Source organism: Salvelinus alpinus, chromosome 33 (assembly GCF_045679555.1).
Source record: "Salvelinus alpinus chromosome 33, SLU_Salpinus.1, whole genome shotgun sequence".
NCBI lineage: Eukaryota > Metazoa > Chordata > Actinopteri > Salmoniformes > Salmonidae > Salvelinus > Salvelinus alpinus.
The window spans coordinates 343,489-363,488 of NC_092118.1; the positions used below are offsets into that span (position 1 = coordinate 343,489).

The following is a 20,000-nucleotide window of genomic DNA, read 5'->3' on the forward strand; positions in this document are numbered from 1 at the left end:
AAGTCAGTTCCACTTTAAGTAAAGAGCATTCCAAAGTTCTATGCAACAAAGTTTAGTCTTGACAAGTCAGAAGGCAACAAAGATATTGATTGTATACATGGAAAAAAAAAAGAGAGACCTTATTTAACAAAAACCTTCATGTTCCACCCAATTAAAAAGGTAGATCGCAACAGTAGCCCAGATACTGGTGCTGAATGGCCAATGTGATGTACCATTGATATGCCTGGTTGATCCCCCTGCAATTGAAACGCTTTTACATGCAGAACCACGATTGCCTGAGATATTCAGCTGAGGGTTGGAGATAAAGCTAGGTGGTATGAAAGCTAATTAAACTTTTCCCATCCGCAGTCAGTTCTGTTATGGTCATTGCTGTGACTTTTCTGTTGCAGTAATTGCCATATGTCATTTCTGCAACAGTCATCGCCGTAACAGTTACTTCTGTAACAGTGTTGTTTGGTACTGTTGGGTTCTATGTCTTCATAGATGATACATTATCGGAAAGCACGAGTTAAAATGTACTTGGAAGCTGGGTCGTATAAAAGTCATTGTGTGTGTATGCGCACCAAACAGTTTTTTTTTCTGGTCATGTCCAATGTGTATATTTTGGTAATTGTGTGTGTGTGTGTGTGTCTGTGTGTATAAAGTGAATGGAATAGTGGCAAAAAGGGTCTTTCTAAAATCCCCAAATCTATGAAGATTATATTCTAATTTCACAGCTCGTTTCTTGGCTGCACCAAACCTCCCATGTGGGCGGACTGTCTGTTGACATTTTTTTTGATGACCAAATGGGGCTCAACAGTTCTCGTATCAGGGGCCAAATTCCATCAGTTTTGTATTAAGTGTATTTTTTTCACTTTCTTTGTTGATTCAACTAATGCACACTGCTTTATAGTGAAAACTAGAAGTAGGTGACTACCTCTGTCACGCTTAATCCCACTCTCCTTCTTTGGTGCTCGACGTCGCCGGTCTACTAACCACCGGTCCTGGCACCATCATTAGTCAAACCTGCTCCCTGTCATTATGCACACCTGGACCTCATGACCAATATTTATCTGACTATAACCTTGATTACTCTCCCTTTATTTAGCCCCCGGTAGCCTCAGTTATCAGGCAGTTGGTTTTGTCTCGTTAAGTACGCTTCGTGTTTTGTTTATCTACCTATTATTATTAATACATTTGTCTTCTGCACCTGCTTCCTGACTCCCAGCAATTACATTACACTCTAACTCTATTGGGGTCCATGAAAAATTGGTGAATTTGCGAGATGCGTGACTTCCTCAAGAAATATGTATTTAAGAAAATGATCTAATTAAGTCTGAACAATTAAAGGCCTCTAACAATATTGTATAGGAAGTCCTAATTCACCTGTGGAGGGAGTCTAGTTGCTGTGTTTTGCATTCGCCATAGGGACTAAACAAATATGTATCTGACTGTAATGTGTAAAATACTGCAAATCAAGTTTGAATTGAGCTGTATGTCTGAGTGAGGTTAGTCAAGTATGGTAGCAGCCAAGCAATAGTCATTATATAGTAATTTATTCAGTTTTGGCAGATGTCATCTGAAGGGCAACTTACAGGGTTTACCAGAGTCATAGTACAATACTTTATAATAACAACATTTTACAGCTGCAGTTCAATTGTTTTTTACAAGGAGCAATGGAGATATGTGCTGCTGCAAAGAAACCGCATATAATGTGAACACACAGTTGATTGGGAAAAGTGTGCAGCATGTTACGTGAACCCTCTGTCATAAGCCAGACAGCACCTTAAAGGAAAAATTAAATCATTTTGAATGTTATCGTTTTTGGGAATCTTTGAGCAATGTTCTATCGATTCTCGGTGTCATTTCATGTTCTTATTTTGCCATCTTGGGCAGAAATACAGCCGGTATAAGTCAGTTTATGTCAAATTATCAAATATCTTTACTACTTGTCTATAACAGCTTGTAAGACTTTATGAAAGAGCGTACAAGCAAAGGGTTTACACAACATATTCAAGCCAACAGGCAAACAACTGACACATTGGCACTTCCTAGAGACACTCAAATCACCTTCCTCTTAGCTTAGCATAGGCTAGCACTCATCTTCATGTACCCATTTGAGACTTACGTACATGAAAGTTGTTTCGATTGCACATTATAATGAAGTAATGATCACATAAAACATATGTCTTTGAATGTATAAAAGCAGATTGCATTGACAGTGTTGACACTATGCACATTGAATGTAAATGTGTACATGATTGATGACCAATGGGATAAGAAGTTAGATCCTCAAAATATTTCCCATAGATTCATTCACAAGTGGACCACAAGCAATTTGGGTTCAAACTTTTCACTCAGAATACTTTATATTCTACAACACTCTTATTCAAATAGAAAAATGATGTAGATTTATGAACATATATTTCTTCAAAATAGCATTTTGTGGGTAAAGACCTATTCAATATTGTCCAGTATACACTACATGACCAAAAGTATGTGGGCACCTGGTTCTCTAACATCTCATTCCAAAATGATTGGCATTAATATGAATTTTGCTGCGATAACAGCCTCCACTCTTTTGGGAAGGCTTTCCAATAGATGTTGGAATGTTGCTGCAGGGACTTGCTTCCATTCAGCCACAAGAACATTAGTGAGGTCGGTAACTGATGTTGGGAGACTAGGCCTGGCTTGCAGTCAGCGTTCCAATTCATCCCAAAGGTTTGCGATGGGGTTGAGGTAAGGGCTCTGTGCAGGCCAGTCAAGTTCCTCCACACTGATCTCGCAAAACATTTCTGTATGGACCTCGCTTTGTGCATGGGGGGCATTGTCATGCAGAAACAGAATAGGGCCTTCCCCAAACTATTGCCACAAAGTTGGAAGAATAGAATCGTGATTAAATATGATTAAATGTGATTCCAACTGAAATAGCTGAATACACTAATTTTAAGAGGTGTCCACATACTTTTGTATATACAGTACCAGTCAAACGTTTTAGAATACCTACTTATTCAAGGGAGAATGCCAAGAGTGTGCAAAGCTGTCATCAAGGCAAAGGTTGGCTACTTTGAAGAATCTCAAATATAAAATATATTTAGATTTGTTTAACAATTTTTTGGTTACTACATGATTCCATGTGTTATTTCATAGTTTTGATGTCTTCACTATTATTATACAATGGACAGTGGCTTGCGCAAGTATTCACCCCCATGTTGGCAGTCCAGTTCAAAGTGAATGATGGCAGGCCCTTGTGGCAAATGGCTTGTTTTTATATAGGCCTACTGTACCTCTGATTGGCTATGGCGCACCGGTCTGCGTAGACTCCGGTCCTGGACAAGACAGACGTTTTTATTCAGATTTATTTACTACAGCGTCTACAGTGGCTTGTGAAAGTATTCACCACTTTGGCATTTTTCCTATTTTGCTACCTTACAACCTGGAATTAAAATAGATTTTTGGGGGGTTTGTATCATTTGATTGACACAACATGTTTGAAGATGCAAAATATTTTTGGGGTGAAACAAACAAGAAATAAGACAAAAAAACAGAAAACTTGAGTGTGCATAACTATTAACCCCCCCAAATTCAATACTTTGTAGAGCCACCTTTTGCAGCAATTACAGCTGCAAGTCTCTTGGGGTATGTCTCTATAAGCTTGGCACATCTAGCCACTGGGATTTTTGCCCATTCTTCAAGGCAAAACTGCTTCAGCTCCTTCAAGTTGGATGGGCTCCGTTGGTGTACAGCAATCTTTAAGTCATAACACAGATTCTCAATTGGATTGAGGTCTGAGCTTTGACTAGGCCATTCCAAGACATTTAAATGTTTCCCCTTAAACCACTCGAATGTTGCTATAGCAGTATGCTTAGGGTCATTGTCCTGCTGGAAGGTGAACCTCTTTCCTAGTCTTAAATCTCTGGAGGACTGAAACGGGTTTCCCTCAATAATTACTTTGTATTTAGTGCCATCCATCATTCCTTCAATTCTGACTAGTTTCCCAGTCCCTGCCAATAAAAACATCCCCACAGCATGATGCTGCCACCACCATGCTCCACTGTGGGGATGTTATTCTCAGGGTGATGAGAGTTGTTGGGTTTGCGCCAGATATAGCGTTTTCCTTTATTGCCAAAAAGCTCAGTTTCAGTGTTTGTTTTCTGGCCACTCTTCCGTAAAGCCCAGCATTGTGGAGTGTGCGGCTTAAAGTGGTCTTATGGACAGATTCTCCAATCTCCGCTGTGGAGCTTTGCTGCTCCTTTAGGGTTATCTTTGGTCTCCTTGTTGCATCTCTGTTTAATGCCCTCCTTGCCTGGTCCATGAGTTTTGGTGGGTGGCCCCTCTTTTGGTGGGCGGCCCCCTTTGTTGTGGTGCCATATTCTTTCAATTTTTAAATAATGGATTTAATGGTGCTCCGTGGGGTGTTAAAAGTTGTGGATATGTTTTATAACCCAACCCTGATCTGTACTTCTCCACTACTTTGTCCCTGACCTGTTTGGAGAGCTCCTTGGTCTTCATGGTGCCGCTCGCTTGGTGGTTCCCCTTGCTTAGTGGTGTTACAGACTCTAGGGCCTTTCAGAACAGGTGTTTATATACTGGGATGCTGTGACACTTAGATTGCACACAGGTGGACTTTATTTAACTAATTATATGACTTCTGAAGGTAATTGGTTGCACCAGATCTTATTTAGGGGCTTCATAGCAAAGGGGGTGAATAAATATGCACGCAGGTCTTTTCTGTTTTTGTTTTATTTATTTTTTTAACCTTTCTAACGCAGGCGTTCCGCTAGCGGAACCCCACGACAACATTCTGCTGAAAAGGCAGTGCGGGAAATTCAAATAGATTTTTTTGAAATATGTAACTTTCACACAATAACAAGTGCAATACACCAAATTAAAGATACACTTCTTGTTAATCTACCCATCGTGTCCGATTTCAAAAAGGCTTTGCAACACTGCAACAAAATAGGAACAACATAGGAAAATGCAACAAAATAGGAAAAACGCCAAGGAGGGTGAATACTTTTGCAAGGCACTGTAGAAAATAGTAAAAATAAAGAAAAACCCTTTAATGAGTAGGTGTGTTCAAACTTTTGACTGGTACTATATGGTGTAATTGCTGCTGGCTAAGGCAACAATGTAGTTTAATACATTTTTGCAGGTCATGAATCAAGAAAACATTATTGAAAAAAGCCCTCCCCAAAAAATGCAAAAATGTCTTCATTTAAAAGCACACTTTCAATTAAATTAATTGCCACATATAAGAGTCCATGGAACAGTAATTTCTGTCTTTCCATAGAGGGCCATATTATATACATATAAAACATATTTAACGAGGAATGGAAGGTGAACTTGCCTGAATAAACATTTAAGATCAGTATACAGTAAGCTCCATAGTATTGCCCTTCTAAGAAAGAAAATTCTGTCCGTCTTTCTTTCCCTCTCCCTCTCGCTCAAACACACCTAATCACACACCTTAAATTGCAAAGACAGCCACTCACATACTCATGGCACCGTTACACCCTCCCAACAATTCCCTTTCACTCCCACCCTCATACCATAGCAACCTTCACCACCATGAGTACTGATTCCAACTATCTGAAATAACATTCAGTGCATTTGTCATTGTTCACAAGGGTTTATATTAATTCAATTAAGTCGACGTTGGACAAAGACTAGTGCAAAAAAAAAGTCAAATAGCTAACCCATGTACAGTATGTCAAATTAATTTGGATAAGGTTGGTGTATTAATAATTTATAGAGCTCCCAAATAATAAATAGACAAATTAATAAATAAACAAGCAGGCAAGCAAACATCAACAAACACATTTTTTCTTCATTGTAAAAAAAAAACACAAAAAAACTCAGGAATCCAGTGTCCGACACTCACGATATTTTGGGAAAATTGTTTCTGATTGGTGAATCAACTGCCAAGGCCTGAATTTCCAATGAAATAGATAACCCGCAATGAATGACAGCTAGAGAAGAAGTTAGCTAATGCTACAGTCAGTTAGACATCTAGCAGATGTGTATGGTTCTTAGTTATGTGTTTGTATGTTCTGTTTGTGTGTTTCCAGCATGACTCCATGTGAAAGGTTGCTTTGACATCGACAGCCGCGAAGATGAGCAGTCGGCTCGTGAACACATTGCAAAGAAGTTAGCTAGTTCAACCGAATGGAAACATCTAACCGTCCTGCCACAATTGTCTACTGAACACTAGCCAGTGCTGCAAAATGTACAATTGTTCCTATTTTCCTAGCCAACAACCCACAACCTTTTCTTCTTAGTGGTCCTTTGCAGCTCTCCAATGTGCTTTAACACCCCATTGTAATTTCCACAGCCATTTTATCTCATTGGGATGAAACATTTTGGACTCAATGCAATGGCTTGATCCAATCGGTGGATGAAACCAAGGTGTCGATACGGGAAGGCTGTTCGTAAGGTGTCCTGACACAGTGTTGCACGGTGGATCATCAAGTCTGTCTGTATGCCTATCTGTCTGTACACACAGCCTCCGAGGTGGGAGCCAAAAAGCAAGTTGGAGGTTGGGGGTTGTAGGGGCTACAGCACTGTGGCATTGTGGCCCTCCATCCGGGGCAGACTCGGGTCCTGCACCGTCCCCATGGTGACCAGCAGAGGGAGGCTGTCCTCGGATTTGGCCATCGTCGAGTGGCTCAGCGACAGCTGGGTCCCAGCCACTCCTCTCTGGGAGGCCACGGGTGGCGGGGGAGGGGGCGGTGGAGGAGGGGGGTTGACAGAGACAGGATTCTGGTGGTGGTGGGCTGCCTCTAGGGGTAACCCTTGCTCCTGGTAGCCATAGCCGATGTTCCCGCAGGGGAATCTGCGAAGTCTAAATAGGGGGACCGGGGGTAGGGCGGCCGAATCTAACAGGAGCGGGGAAGGGGTAGGGTCAGTGGTACCCAAGGAGGTAGCCTGGGGTGGTGGCGGAGGTGGCAAAAGCGGCCTGCAGAACCCCTGCTGTTGCTGCTGCTGGTGATGTAAGAGCTGCATCTGCTGTTGCGGATGGAAGGGGTATGGTGGCTGGAACTGCTGCTGGTGCTGGAGACTCAGGGCCCCCACAGCCTCGCCCACAGTCCGTCCCTTGTGCTCCTGCCCCTCGCCCGGCACCCTCCCACCTCCTACTCCCCCACCTCCACTGCCCACTCTTTCCTGCTTTTGCTGCAGCTGTTGTTGTTGTTGCTGCGGTTGTTGCTGATGCTGCTGCTTCTTCTGCTGCTGCAGCTGGAGGAACCAGGAGCCGTAAGTGGGGTTCCACAGGTTGGTGGGTTTCCCATTGCGACCCTCCTTATCCCCAGGGTGGCCCTGGGTGAAGGCCAGATTGACGTGGCCACCGTCTGGGTTTGGTTGCTTGGTGGAGATGGGGGGAGGCACCTTGGAGGTGGCTGTGGTCATGGTGAATGTCTGGGGGTGGGGCTGGGGTTGTTGAGCCTCAGTGGCCTCGGTGGGCTTGGGGGCTGACGGTGCGGGGCCCGCACCGTCAGGCATCAGAGTGGACACCAGCAGGGGGGAGGCCGTGGGGTCCTCAGGGCGCATGGGTACCCGCTCCTCCTCTTCAGGGAGGGGGCCATATTCCACAGGCAAGGGAACAGTCACCACATCGGGGTCCTGGAGAGGATAGAGGAGCAATGGTACTAGCATTAGACACTAACAATGGTGGACAATAAACTATGATATTAACATTACCAATGTCTGAATTTTTTGAAATTCACAAAAGGAATACAGATTTTACATGGACAGACAGGTTATGAGCTATATCACTTCTTAAAATAGTCAAACATATTAAAATAATCTCTTGGCAGTTAGACAGTCATAATAATACTTGAGCACATTTCAAGTGCAGAGGTGTGCAGAGGCTCTCTACCTGTAAGCAGTAGTCAATCCTTTCCAAAATGGTGGAGAAGTTGGGCCTGTCTTCCGGTTGATGCTGCCAACTCTGTGTCATTATCCGGTACCTGAGAGAGAGAGAGAGAGAGAGAGAGAGAGAGAGAGAGAGAGAGAGAATGTATCAATGCTCCAGCTAAAGCATCTGTACTAAACGTCTGTTGCGGCATCAGTTGGGAAAAAGAGGACGAGTCAGAAAGGGGAAGTGTCACCGGTAACGTCACTGCCATATCCACTTGCAACCTTAGCTAAACATGAGCACAATTCCTGCCTGCATTTTAAGTCTCGCCTACCGAAACTTGTGATTTGTCTGGTGAGTTGGCTATCTGAAGAGTCCTTTTGAAATTTACAAGAGAAGCTGACATCCTCCCCAGACCTTGTGCCTTTGCTCCCTAGCTCACGATATTTCAAGGTCCGAGATGGGATATCCGAGACCACACATTGACAAACACAATTAAAAAACATGTTTCCCCATACACTAATACCCTTGACAAAATCACACACAATGAGGTCAATGAAGTGTAACATCCAACTAGTTTGAGTGATTACTGTTGGAAAGTCAGTGGGGGTTAAACTGAACCCTGGGGTACCCCACCGAGACATCAACTCAAGCAAAAAAAAAATATTAGCAGGGCTGATTTGACACTTGTGTAAAATGCTGTGGTAATGTGAGCTAGTCACGATGCCATTTACTACATGGTGACTGTGTCTGTTTTTGTGTGAAAAAATATCAAAGAAGAAAAGGGTGGCGAGCACGTGATAGTCTGAGAAGTTATGGGTGTGTTTTGTGTGCGAGTGTGTGTGTTTGTACGCTTGTATCCCTGTGTAAGTCTGCATACTGTGTGTGCATGAGTGAAAACTGTATGCTGTGTGTGAGGGTGTGTTATGTGTGTAACAGCATAAATTCCATCTGTCTGAGTGTCAGTTCAGAAAGGGGCGGAAGTTGACTGAGCGACAGTTCCCTTTTCAATCTTCACTAGCCTGCTAGCTCACATCTGCTACATGTGTTTGGGTGAAGTGTGATTGTTTTGGTGGTATATTGGACTTACACAGGCCCTGGGCAGTTTTTGGGAGGGTCCATCCTTCCCCCGCTGGTGACAAACTCCAACACTTCCTGGTTACTGCGACTGGGATAGGGCATATAGCCCAAAGAGAAGATCTCCCATAGCAGCACCCCAAAGGACCTGAGAGAGAGGTGGAGAGAGGTAGGAGGAAGAAGGAGACGGGGGGAGGGAAAGAATCATAAAGGTGACAGGGGTGAAGGAGAGAGGGAGGAAGGAGTGAGGCTTTCAGAAGGTGAAAAAGTATATTCTCCATTAGGACAGAGAGAGGGAGGTGAGGACAGAGAGAGGGAGGTGAGGTAGACTGGAGGGGTGAAATGAAAGGGGGTGACATTCAAGATGTTATTGGGAGTGCGTTACAATGAAATGTACCACGTGTCTGTTTTGGATGTGAAGATCCCCTCCATGAAGGCTTCCGGAGGCATCCACTTCACAGGCAGCATGGCGCGCCCACCCTTTCTGTAGTAGCTGGCCCTGTGGGGAGACACAGACACACACACAGTTGATTTTTTTAGTGCTTTTGCAGGACTCCATTTACTGCACAACAGGTAGAGAAAGGGATGAAAAGAGAGAGGGCAGGGCCAAAGTTCAGTCACACCAGTGTTTCCATAGAAACAGCACACGATCAGATCTAATAATTGGATCCTCCTTTTACACAGCGATATTGCGCCGTGCTGATCCAATTAGTGGAATTGTACAATAACTGTAACAGAATGAGTGGACGCCCACGAAAGTCCTCAGTCCTCCTTCAAGAGAAAGGGGGGGATTATTTTCATTTTTTTACAGACCGAGTTGTTTTAAACTGTCTCACGCACCTGCTGTGAGCTTGTTATCTGATACGCAGTGGAGTTATCAGATTGCCCGCTGATAACAGCCTCAGCCTGTTTCATCTTCACCGGTCCCAAACACACACTGAGAAGATAAAAGTTAACTTGGAACTGCACCCGCTGATTTTGCATTGATTTTTGGCTTGCTTCTCTTGAAATTCTGGTGGCCATGACAGATGGTAAACGTGAGTTGCCGTGGGGGTGTGGTTTGATGTGAGTATTTCTTGGGTGTGTCCTTGTAGAATGTTTTGAGGGATTGACGGCCCATGACAAACCTTTTCATTCTCCTGAGGGGGAAGAGGCTCTGTCACACCTTCTTCACAACTGTGCACATGTGAGTGAGTGGGTCATTTTAAGGCCTTTAAGGTGAGTTTAATAAGGCCTTTAAGGTGAGTTGGTCACCAAGGAACTTAAAGCTCTCAACCCGCTCCACTGCAGCCCTGTAGTCCACGATCAGCTCCTTGGTCATCTTGATGTTGAGGGAGAGGTTGTTGTCCCAGCACCACACTGCCAGGTCACTGACCTCATCCCTGTAGGCTGTCTCATCATAGCCGGTGATCAGGCCCACCACTGCCGTCAACAAACTTCATGATTGTGTTGAATCAAATCAAGCTTTATTTATACAGCACATTTCAGACATGGAATGCAACACAATGTGCTTCACAAGAAAAAACTAATAAAAACAATGAAAATAACTGAAAGAAAAACTGAATGAAGCTAAAAAGGTGTGTTTTAAGATCTCTTTTAAAAATGTCCACAATTTCAGCCGACAGGCTATTCCAGAGGCTGGGGGCACAGTCACTAATGGCTGCCTCGCCATGCCTCTTGGTCCTAGGCTTTGGGATAGTTAAAAGGCCAGTACCAGAGGACCTGAGGGACCTACTGGGCACATAACTTAAAAGCATGTCTGACATGTATTAGAGTCCACAATCGTGGATGGATTTAAAAACCAATAGAAGAATCTTAAAATATAATCTTAAGAAACACTGTCTTACATCTGAAGTTGATACAGATATTGAGTGTATGAACAATACACCATCACCTATTCTGCCTTCCTCTTGTGATGAATTCGTTGATAACTTTAATAGCAAATTAAGGGCAACCATTGATGCCATAGTTCCAGTAAAGTTGAAAAAGGCAGCATCCATACGGAGAGCCCCTTAGATGAGTGAGGAAACAAATCAATTAAAGAGAAATTGGAGAAAGGCAGAGCTGAAGTGGAGAAAGTCAAAGTTGCAGGTCCATTATGATATTCTGAGAGAGCAACTTGGCAAATATAACAAGGCAATTAGAAATGCCAGACAGTCAAATTTTTATAACATGATCACTAATAATCTGAATAATTAGAGAGCTCTTCTCAACCATTGATGGCCTGATAAATCCATCAGCCCATCCCCCGGCTAGCCGAAGAAATCCATCAGATAATCCATGGGCTTCAATACCTCTTTTGCCAAGTGGCCTGAACCCTTTGCTGCCGACACAGAGCACCGCAGATATATCACGACTGCTGTGCCGACGTAACTGTCCGAGGTGGTTTCAACAGGCTCCCCCGTTGCGACGCTCCCCTGAGGCCCATCTGCATGCCTCCAGCTCGCCTAGCTACTCACTGGACCCTATGATTACTCGGCTACACATGCCTCTCCCTGATGTCTACGTGTTGCTGTGTTGCTGTGCGTTTTGTTGCTGTGCGTTTTGCTGCCAACTTTACTTTGCTAGCTGACAACTTTACGTTTTTTTGTTTTGTTTTTGTTTTTAATTACCGTTTATATTTTTAGTTTTTTTCCATCGCAACTTTTTTCCCTCATTCAACTTTTTCACTCCGGACGCTTTATCTGGACATGGTTCGTCAACACCTTCAACAGCCGAAGCTAAGTAGTAACATTAACATGATGTCTTCTAATTGCAGTCGCTGTACTCATAATATACAGGAGAACGATCGCCTTACGGCGAGAATAGCTGTGCTACAAGCCCAGCTTCAGACGCAATCGTTAGGCAAGGGTAATTTCAGTGTAGGAAAGGAAGAAACAGCGTCTGTGCCACCAGTAAGTACAGATAGTAACGTTAGTATAAATCCCCCCGCACAGTCCCCGCAGCCGGACAACTTTCTCATGGCTTCTGGAGGGAAATGCTGTTGGAATGCTCAACCGGTGTCGCTCATTCAGCCGACAGAAACTTTCAACCGGTTCTCCCCATTATGTAGCGAGTCGGAGTCTGAGTCTGAGTCTTCTCTTGTCTCTACTCCTCCCGTTACGGGGTCTGAGACGCCGAAGGCTCCCACCATTAGCTCTGACAAATTGAAAACCCTAGTCATTGGCGACTCCATTACCCGCAGTATTAGACTTAAAGCGAATCACCCAGCGATCATACACTGTTTACCAGGGGGCAGGGCTACCGACGTTAAGGCTAATCTAAAGATGGTGCTGGCTAAAGCTAAATCTGGCGAGTGTAGAGAGTATAGAGATATTGTTATCCACGTCGGCACCAACGATGTTAGGATGAAACAGTCAGAGGTCACCAAGTGCAACATAGCTTCAGCGTGTAAATCAGCTAGAAAGATGTGTCGGCATCGAGTAATTGTCTCTGGCCCCCTCCCAGTTAGGGGGAGTGACGAGCTCTACAGCAGAGTCTCAGCACTCAATCGCTGGTTGAAAACTGTTTTCTGCCCCTCCCAAAAGATAGAATTTGTAGATAATTGGCCCTCTTTCTGGGACTCACCCACAAACAGGACCAAGCCTGACCTGCTGAGGAGTGACGGACTCCATCCTAGCTGGAGGGGTGCTCTCATCTTATCTACCAACATAGACAGGGCTCTAACTCCTCTAGCCCCACAATGAAATAGGGTGCAGGCCAGGCAGCAGGCTGTTAGCCAACCTGCCAGCTTAGTGGAGTCTGCCAATAGCACAGTCAGTGTAGTCAGCTCAGCCATACCCATTGAGACTGTGTCTGTGCCTCGACCTAGGTTGGGCAAAACTAAACATGGCGGTGTTCGCCTTAGCAATCTTATTAGGATAAAGACCTCCTCCATTCCTGCCATCATTGAAAGAGATCGTGATACCTCACATCTCAAAATAGGGTTACTTAATGTTAGATCCCTCACTTCAAAGGCAGTCATAGTCAATGAACTAATCACTGATCATAATCTTGATGTGATTGGCCTGACTGAAACATGGCTTAAGCCTGATGAATTTACTGTGTTAAATGAGGCCTCACCTCCTGGTTACACTAGTGACCATATCCCCCGTGCATCCCGCAAAGGCGGAGGTGTTGCTAACATTTACGATAGCAAATTTCAATTTACAAAAAAAAAAATGGCGTTTTCGTCTTTTGAGCTTCTAGTCATGAAATCTATGCAGCCTACTCAATCACTTTTTATAGCTACTGTTTACAGGCCTCCTGGGCCATATACAGCGTTCCTCTCTGAGTTTCCTGAATTCCTATCAGACCTTGTAGTCATAGCAGATCATATTCTAATTTTTGGTGATTTTAATATTCACATGGAGAAGTCCACAGACCCACTCCAAAAGTCTTTCGGAGCCATTATCGACTCAGTGGGTTTTGTCCAACATGTCTCTGGACCTACTCACTGCCACAGTCATACTCTGGACCTAGTTTTGTCCCATGGAATAAATGTTGTAGATCTTAATGTTTTTCCACATAATCCTGGACTATCGGACCACCATTTTATTACGTTTGCAATCGCAACAAATAATCTGCTCAGACCCCAACCAAGGAGCATCAAAAGTCGTGCTATAAATTCTCAGACAACACAAAAATTCCTTGATGCCCTTCCAGACTCCTTCTGCCTACCCAAGGACGTCAGAGGACAAAAATCAGTTAACCACCTAACTGAGGAACTCAATTTAACCTTGCGCAATACCCTAGATGCAGTTGCACCCCTAAAAACGAAAAACATTTGTCATAAGAAACTAGCTCCCTGGTATACAGAAAATACCCGAGCTTTGAAGCAAGCTTCCAGGAAATTGGAACGGAAATGGCGCCACACCAAACTGGAAGTCTTCCGACTAGCTTGGAAAGACAGTACCGTGCAGTACCGAAGAGCCCTCACTGCTGCTCGCTCATCCTACTTTTCCAACTTAATCGAGGAAAATAAGAACAATCCAAAATTTATTTTTGATACTGTTGCGAAACTAACTAAAAAGCAGCATTCCCCAAGAGAGGATGGCTTTCACTTCAGCAGTAATAAATTCATGAACTTCTTTGAGGAAAAGATCATGACCATTAGAAAGCAAATTACGGACTCCTCTTTGAATCTGCGTATTCCTCCAGGGCTTAGCTGTCCTGGATCTGCACAGCTCTGCGAGGGCCTGGGATCGGGAGAGACACTTAAGTGTTTTAGTACTATATCTCTTGACACAATGATGAAAATAATCATGGCCTCTAAACCTTCAAGCTGCATACTGGATCCTATTCCTACTAAACTGCTGAAGGAGCTGCTTCCTGTGCTTGGCCCTCCTATGTTGAACATAATAAACAGCTCTCTATCCACCGGATGTGTACCAAACTCACTAAAAGTGGCAGTGATAAAGCCTCTCTTGAAAAAGCCAAACCTTGACCCGGAAAATATAAAAAACTATCGGCCTATATCGAATCTTCCATTCCTCTCAAAGATTTTAGAAAAAGCTGTTGCGCAGCAACTCACTGCCTTTCTGAAGACAAATAATGTATACGAAATGCTTCAGTCTGGTTTTAGACCCCATCATAGCACTGAGACTGCACTTGTGAAGGTGGTAAATGACCTTTTAATGGCGTCAGACCGAGGCTCTGCATCTGTCCTCGTGCTACTAGACCTTAGTGCTGCCTTTGACACCATCGATCACCACATTCTTTTGGAGAGACTGGAAACCCAAATTGGTCTACACGGACAAGTTCTGGCCTGGTTTAGATCTTACGTGTCGGAAAGATATCAGTTTGTCTCTGTGAATGGTCTGTCCTCTGACAAATCAACTGTACATTTCGGTGTTCCTCAAGGTTCCGTTTTAGGACCACTATTGTTTTCACTATATATTTTACCTCTTGGGGATGTTATTCGAAAACATAATGTTAACTTTCACTGCTATGCGGATGACACACAGCTGTACATTTCAATGAAACATGGTGAAGCCCCAAAATTGCCCTCGCTAGAAGCCTGTGTTTCAGACATAAGGAAGTGGATGGCTGAAAACTTTCTACTTTTAAACTCGGACAAAACAGAGATGCTTGTTCTAGGTCCCAAGAAACAAAGAGATCTTCTGTTAAATCTGACAATTCATCTTGATGGTTGTAAAGTCGTCTCAAATAAAACTGTGAAGGACCTCGGCGTTACTCTTGACCCTGATCTCTCTTTTGACGAACATATCAAGACTGTTTCAAGGACAGCTTTTTTCCATCTACGTAACATTGCAAAAATCAGAAATTTTCTGTCCAAAAATGATGCAGAAAAATTAATCCATGCATTTGTTACTTCTAGGTTAGACTACTGCAATGCTCTACTTTCCGGCTACCCGGATAAAGCACTAAATAAACTTCAGTTATTGCTAAATACGGCTGCTAGAATCCTGACTAGAACCAAGAAATTTGATCATATTACTCCAGTGCTAGCTTCCCTACACTGGCTTCCTGTTAAGGCAAGGGCTGATTTCAAGGTTTTACTGTTAACCTATAAAGCGTTACATGGGCTTGCTCCTACCTATCTTTCCGAGTTGGTCCTGCCGTACATACCAATACGTACGCTACGGTCACAAGACGCAGGCCTCCTAATTGTCCCTAGAATTTCTAAGCAAACAGCGGGAGGCAGGGCTTTCTCCTATAGATCTCCATTTTTATGGAACAGTCTGCCTACCCATGTGAGAGACGCAGACTCGGTCTCAACCTTTAAGTCTTTACTGAAGACTTATCTCTTCAGTAGGTCATATGATTGAGTGTAGCCTGGCCCAGGAGTGTGAAGGTGAACGGAAAGGCTCTGGAGCAACGAACCGCTCTTGCTGTCTCTGCCAGGCCGGTTCCCCTCTCTCCACTGGGATTCTCTGCCTCTAACCCTGTTACAGGGGCTGAGTCACTGGCTTGCTGGTGCTCTTTCATGCCGTCCCTAGGAGGGGTGCGTCACTTGAGTGGGTTGAGTTACTGACGTGATCTTCCTGTCTGGGTTGGCGCCCCCCCTTGGTTTGTGCTGTGGTGGAGACCTTTGTGGGCTATACTCGGCCTTGTCTCAGGATTGTAAGTTGGTGGTTGAGGATTTCCCTCTAGTGGTGCGGGGGCTGTGCTTTGGCAAAGTGGGTGGGGTTATATCCTTCCTATTTGGCCCTGTCCGGGGGTTTCTTCGGATGGGGCCACAGTGTCTCCTGACCGCTCCTGTCTCAGCCTCCAGTATTTATGCTGCAGTAGTTTGTGTCGGGGGGCTAGGGTCAGTTGGTTACCTGGAGTACTTCTCCTGTCTTATCCAGTGTCCTGTGTGAATTTAAGTATGCTCTCTCTAATTCTCTCGTTCTCTCTTTCTCTCTGAGAACCTGAGCCCTAGGACCATACGTCAGGACTACCGGGCATGATGACACCTTGCTGTCCCCAGTCCGCCTGGCCTTGCTGCTATTCCAGTTTCAACTGTTCTGCCTGTGGTTACGGAACCCCTACCTGTCCCAGACCTGCTGTTTTCAACTCTTAATGATCGGCTATGAAAAGCCAACTGAGATTTATTCCTGATTATTATTTGACCATGCTTGTCATTTATGAACATTTTGAAAATCTTGGCTCTCTCTAATTTTCTCCTTCTCTCTTTCTTTCTCTCGGAGGACCTGAGCCCTAGGACCATACGTCGGGACTACCGGCCGTGGTGACTCCTTGCTGTCCCCAGTCCGCCTGGCCTTGCTGCTATTCCAGTTTCAACTGTTCTGCCTGCGGTTATGGAACCCCTACCTGTCCCAGACCTGCTGTTTTCAACTCTTAATGATCGGCTATGAAAAGCCAACTGAGATTTATTCCTGATTATTATTTGACCATGCTTGTCATTTATGGAAATTTTGAAAATCTTGGCTCTCTCTAATTTTCTCCTTCTCTCTTTCTTTCTCTCGGAGGACCTGGGCCCTAGGACCATGCGTCGGGACTGCCGCCCGTGGTGACTCCTTGCTGTCCCCAGTCCGCCTGGCCTTGCTGCTATTCCAGTTTCAGCTGTTCTGCCTGCGGTTATGGAACCGCCACCTGTCCCAGACCTGTTGTTTTTCAACTCTTGATGATCGGCTATGAAAAGCCAACTGAAAACTGAAAATTATTCATGATTATTATTTGACCATGCTTGTCACTTATGAACATTTTTGAACATCTTGGCATAGTTCTGTTATAATCTCCACCCGGCACAGCCAGAAGAGGACTGGCCACCCCTCATAGCCTGGTTCCTCTCTAGGTTTCTTCCTAGGTTTTGGCCTTTCTAGGGAGTTTTTCCTAGCCAGCGTGCTTCTACACCTGCATTACTAGCTGTTTGGGGTTTTAGGCTGGGTGTCTGTACAGCACTTCGAGATATTAGCTGATGTACGAAGGGCTATATAAAATAAAATTGATTGATTGATTGATGTCTATAAGCCTTGTCTATTGCTGTTTTGGTTAGTAATTATTGTCTTATTTCACTGTAGAGCCTCCAGCCCTGCTCAATATGCCTTAGCTAGCATTGTTGTTCCACCCCCCAAACATGCGGTGACCGCACCTGGCTTAAATGGTACTTCGAGAGACAAAAACTCTCTCATCGTCACTCAATGCCTAGGCTTACCTCCACAGTACTCACATCCTACCATACCCTGGTCTGTACATTATGCCTTGAATGTATCCTTCCGTGCCCAGAAACCTGCCCCCTTTACTCTCTGTTCCGAACGCACTAGACAACCAGTTATTTTAGCCTTTAGCCGTACTCTTATCCTACTCCTCCTCTGTTCCTCTGGTGATGTAGAGGTTAACCCAGGACCTGCAGCCCCCAGCATCACTCCCATTCCCCAGGGGCTCTCATTTGTTGACTTCTGTAACCGTAAAAGCATTTGTTTCATGCATGTTAACATTAGAAGTCTCATCCCTAAGTTTGTTTTATTCACGCTTTAGCACACTCCGCCAATCCGGATGTCCTAGCCGTGTCTGAATCCTGGCTTAGGAAGGCCACCAAAAATCCTGAAATTTCCATCCCTAACTATAACATTTTCTGATAAGATAGAACTGCCAAAGGGGGCGGAGTTGCGATATACTGCAGAGATTGCCTGCAGAGTGCTGTCATACTATCCAGGTCTGTGCCCAAACAATTTAAGCTTCTACTTTTAAAAATCCACCTTTCCAGAACCGTTGCCACTTGTTATAGACCCCCTTCAGCCCCCAGCTGTGCCCTGGACACCATATGTGAATTTTGTACTGTTAGGTGACCTAAACTGGGACATGCTTAACACCCCAACCGTCCTACAATCTAAGCTAGATGCCCTCAATCTCACACAAATTATCATGGAACCTACCAGGTAGGTAGGTTAATGCCTAACCATGGGCACCCTCATTGATATCATCCTGACCAACTTGCTCTCTAAATACACGTCTGTTGTCTTCAACCAGGATCTCAGCGGTCACTGCCTCATTGCCTGCGTGCATAATGGGTCCACTGTCAAATGCTCCCTAAAACACTTTAGTGAGCAGGCCTTACTAACCAACCTGGCCTGGGTATCCTGGAAGGATATTGACCTCATCTCGTCAGTAGAGGATGCCTGGTTGCTCTTCAAAATCACTTTCCTCTTCATCTTAAATAAGCATGCCCCAATCAAAAAATGTAGCACTCAGAACAGATATAGCCCATGGTTCACCCCAGACTTGACTGCCCTTGACCAGCACAAATACATCCTGTGGCGTTCTGCGTTAGCATCGAACAGCCCCCGTGATATGCAACTCTTCAGGGAAGTCAGGGACCAATATAGTCAGTCAGTTAGGAAAGCTAAGGCTAGCTTTTTCAAACAGAAATTTGCATCCTGTAGCACTAATTACTAAAAGTTTTGGGACACTGTAAAGTCCATGGAGAATAAGAGCACCTCCTCCCAGCTGCCGACTGCACTGAGGATAGGAAACACTGTCACCACCGATAAAATCTACGATAATCGATAATTTCAATAAGCATTTTTCCATGGCTGGCCATGCTTTCCACCTGGCTACCCCTACCCCAGCCAACACCTCAGCACCCCATGCAGCAACTTGCCCAAACCCGCCCGCTTCTCCTTCACCCGAATCCAAAGAGCTGATGTTCTGAAAGAGCAGCAAAACCTGGACCCGTACAAATCAGCTTGCCTAGATATCCTGGACCCTCTCGTTGTAAAATTATCAGCTGAAATTGTTGCAACCCCTATTACTAGCCTATTCAACCTCTCCTTCATATTGGCTGAGATCCCCAAAGATTGGAAAGCCTGGACGGTTCTGACCTAGAATATGTGGACAACTACAAATATATAGGTGTCTGGTTAGACTGTAACCTCTCCTTCCAGACTCACATTAAGCATCTCCAATCCAAAGTTAAATCTAGAATCGGCTTCCTATTTCGCAACAAAGCCTCCTTCACTCATGCCGCCAAACATGCCCTCGTTAAACTGACTATTTTACCGATCCTTGACTTCGGCGATGTCATTTACAAAATAGCCTCCAACACTCTACTCAGCAAATTGGACGTAGACTATCACAATGCCATCTGTTTTATCACCAAAGCCCCATATACTACCCTCCACTGCGACATCTATGCTCTCGTTGGCTGGCCCTCACTACATATCCGTTGCGAAACCCACTGGCTCCAGGTCATCTATAAGTCTTTGCTAGGTAAAGCCCCGCCTTATCTCAGCTCACTGGTCACCATAGCAACACCCACCCATAGCACGCGCTTCAGCAGGTATATTGCACTGGTCATCCCCAAAGCCAACACTTCCTTTGGCCGCCTTTCCTTCCAGGTTCTCTGCTGCCAATGACTGGAACGAATTGCAAAAATCTTTGAAGCTGGAGTCTTATTTCTCCCTCTCTAACTTTAAGCATCAGCTGTCAGAGCAGCTTACCGATCACTGTACCTGTACACAGCCAATCTGTAAATAGCCCACCCGACTACCTCATCCCCATATTATTACTTACCCTCTTGCTCTTTTGCACCCCGGTATCTCTACTTGCACATCATCATCTGCACATATATCACTCCAGTATTAATGCTAAATTGTAATTATTTTTACCTATATGGCCTATTTATTGCCTTACCTTCCTACTC

General features: G+C 44.5%; 1 protein-coding gene across 1 annotated transcript in view; it reads right to left on the reverse strand.

Annotated features, from left to right (window-relative positions):
• Positions 1-1,514: 1,514 nt before the first annotated feature.
• Positions 1,515-20,000, reverse strand: part of LOC139563184 (ALK tyrosine kinase receptor-like) — an 819,033-nt gene continuing 800,547 nt past the window's right edge. Inside the window, exons 26-29 of the mRNA XM_071381520.1 lie at positions 9,309-9,410; positions 8,925-9,059; positions 7,856-7,946; positions 1,515-7,599 (exon numbers count right to left, since the gene is read on the reverse strand). Coding sequence (XP_071237621.1) covers positions 6,535-7,599; positions 7,856-7,946; positions 8,925-9,059; positions 9,309-9,410 — 1,393 coding nt within the window. The 3' untranslated portion in view covers positions 1,515-6,534. The remainder of the gene's footprint in view (positions 7,600-7,855; positions 7,947-8,924; positions 9,060-9,308; positions 9,411-20,000) is intronic.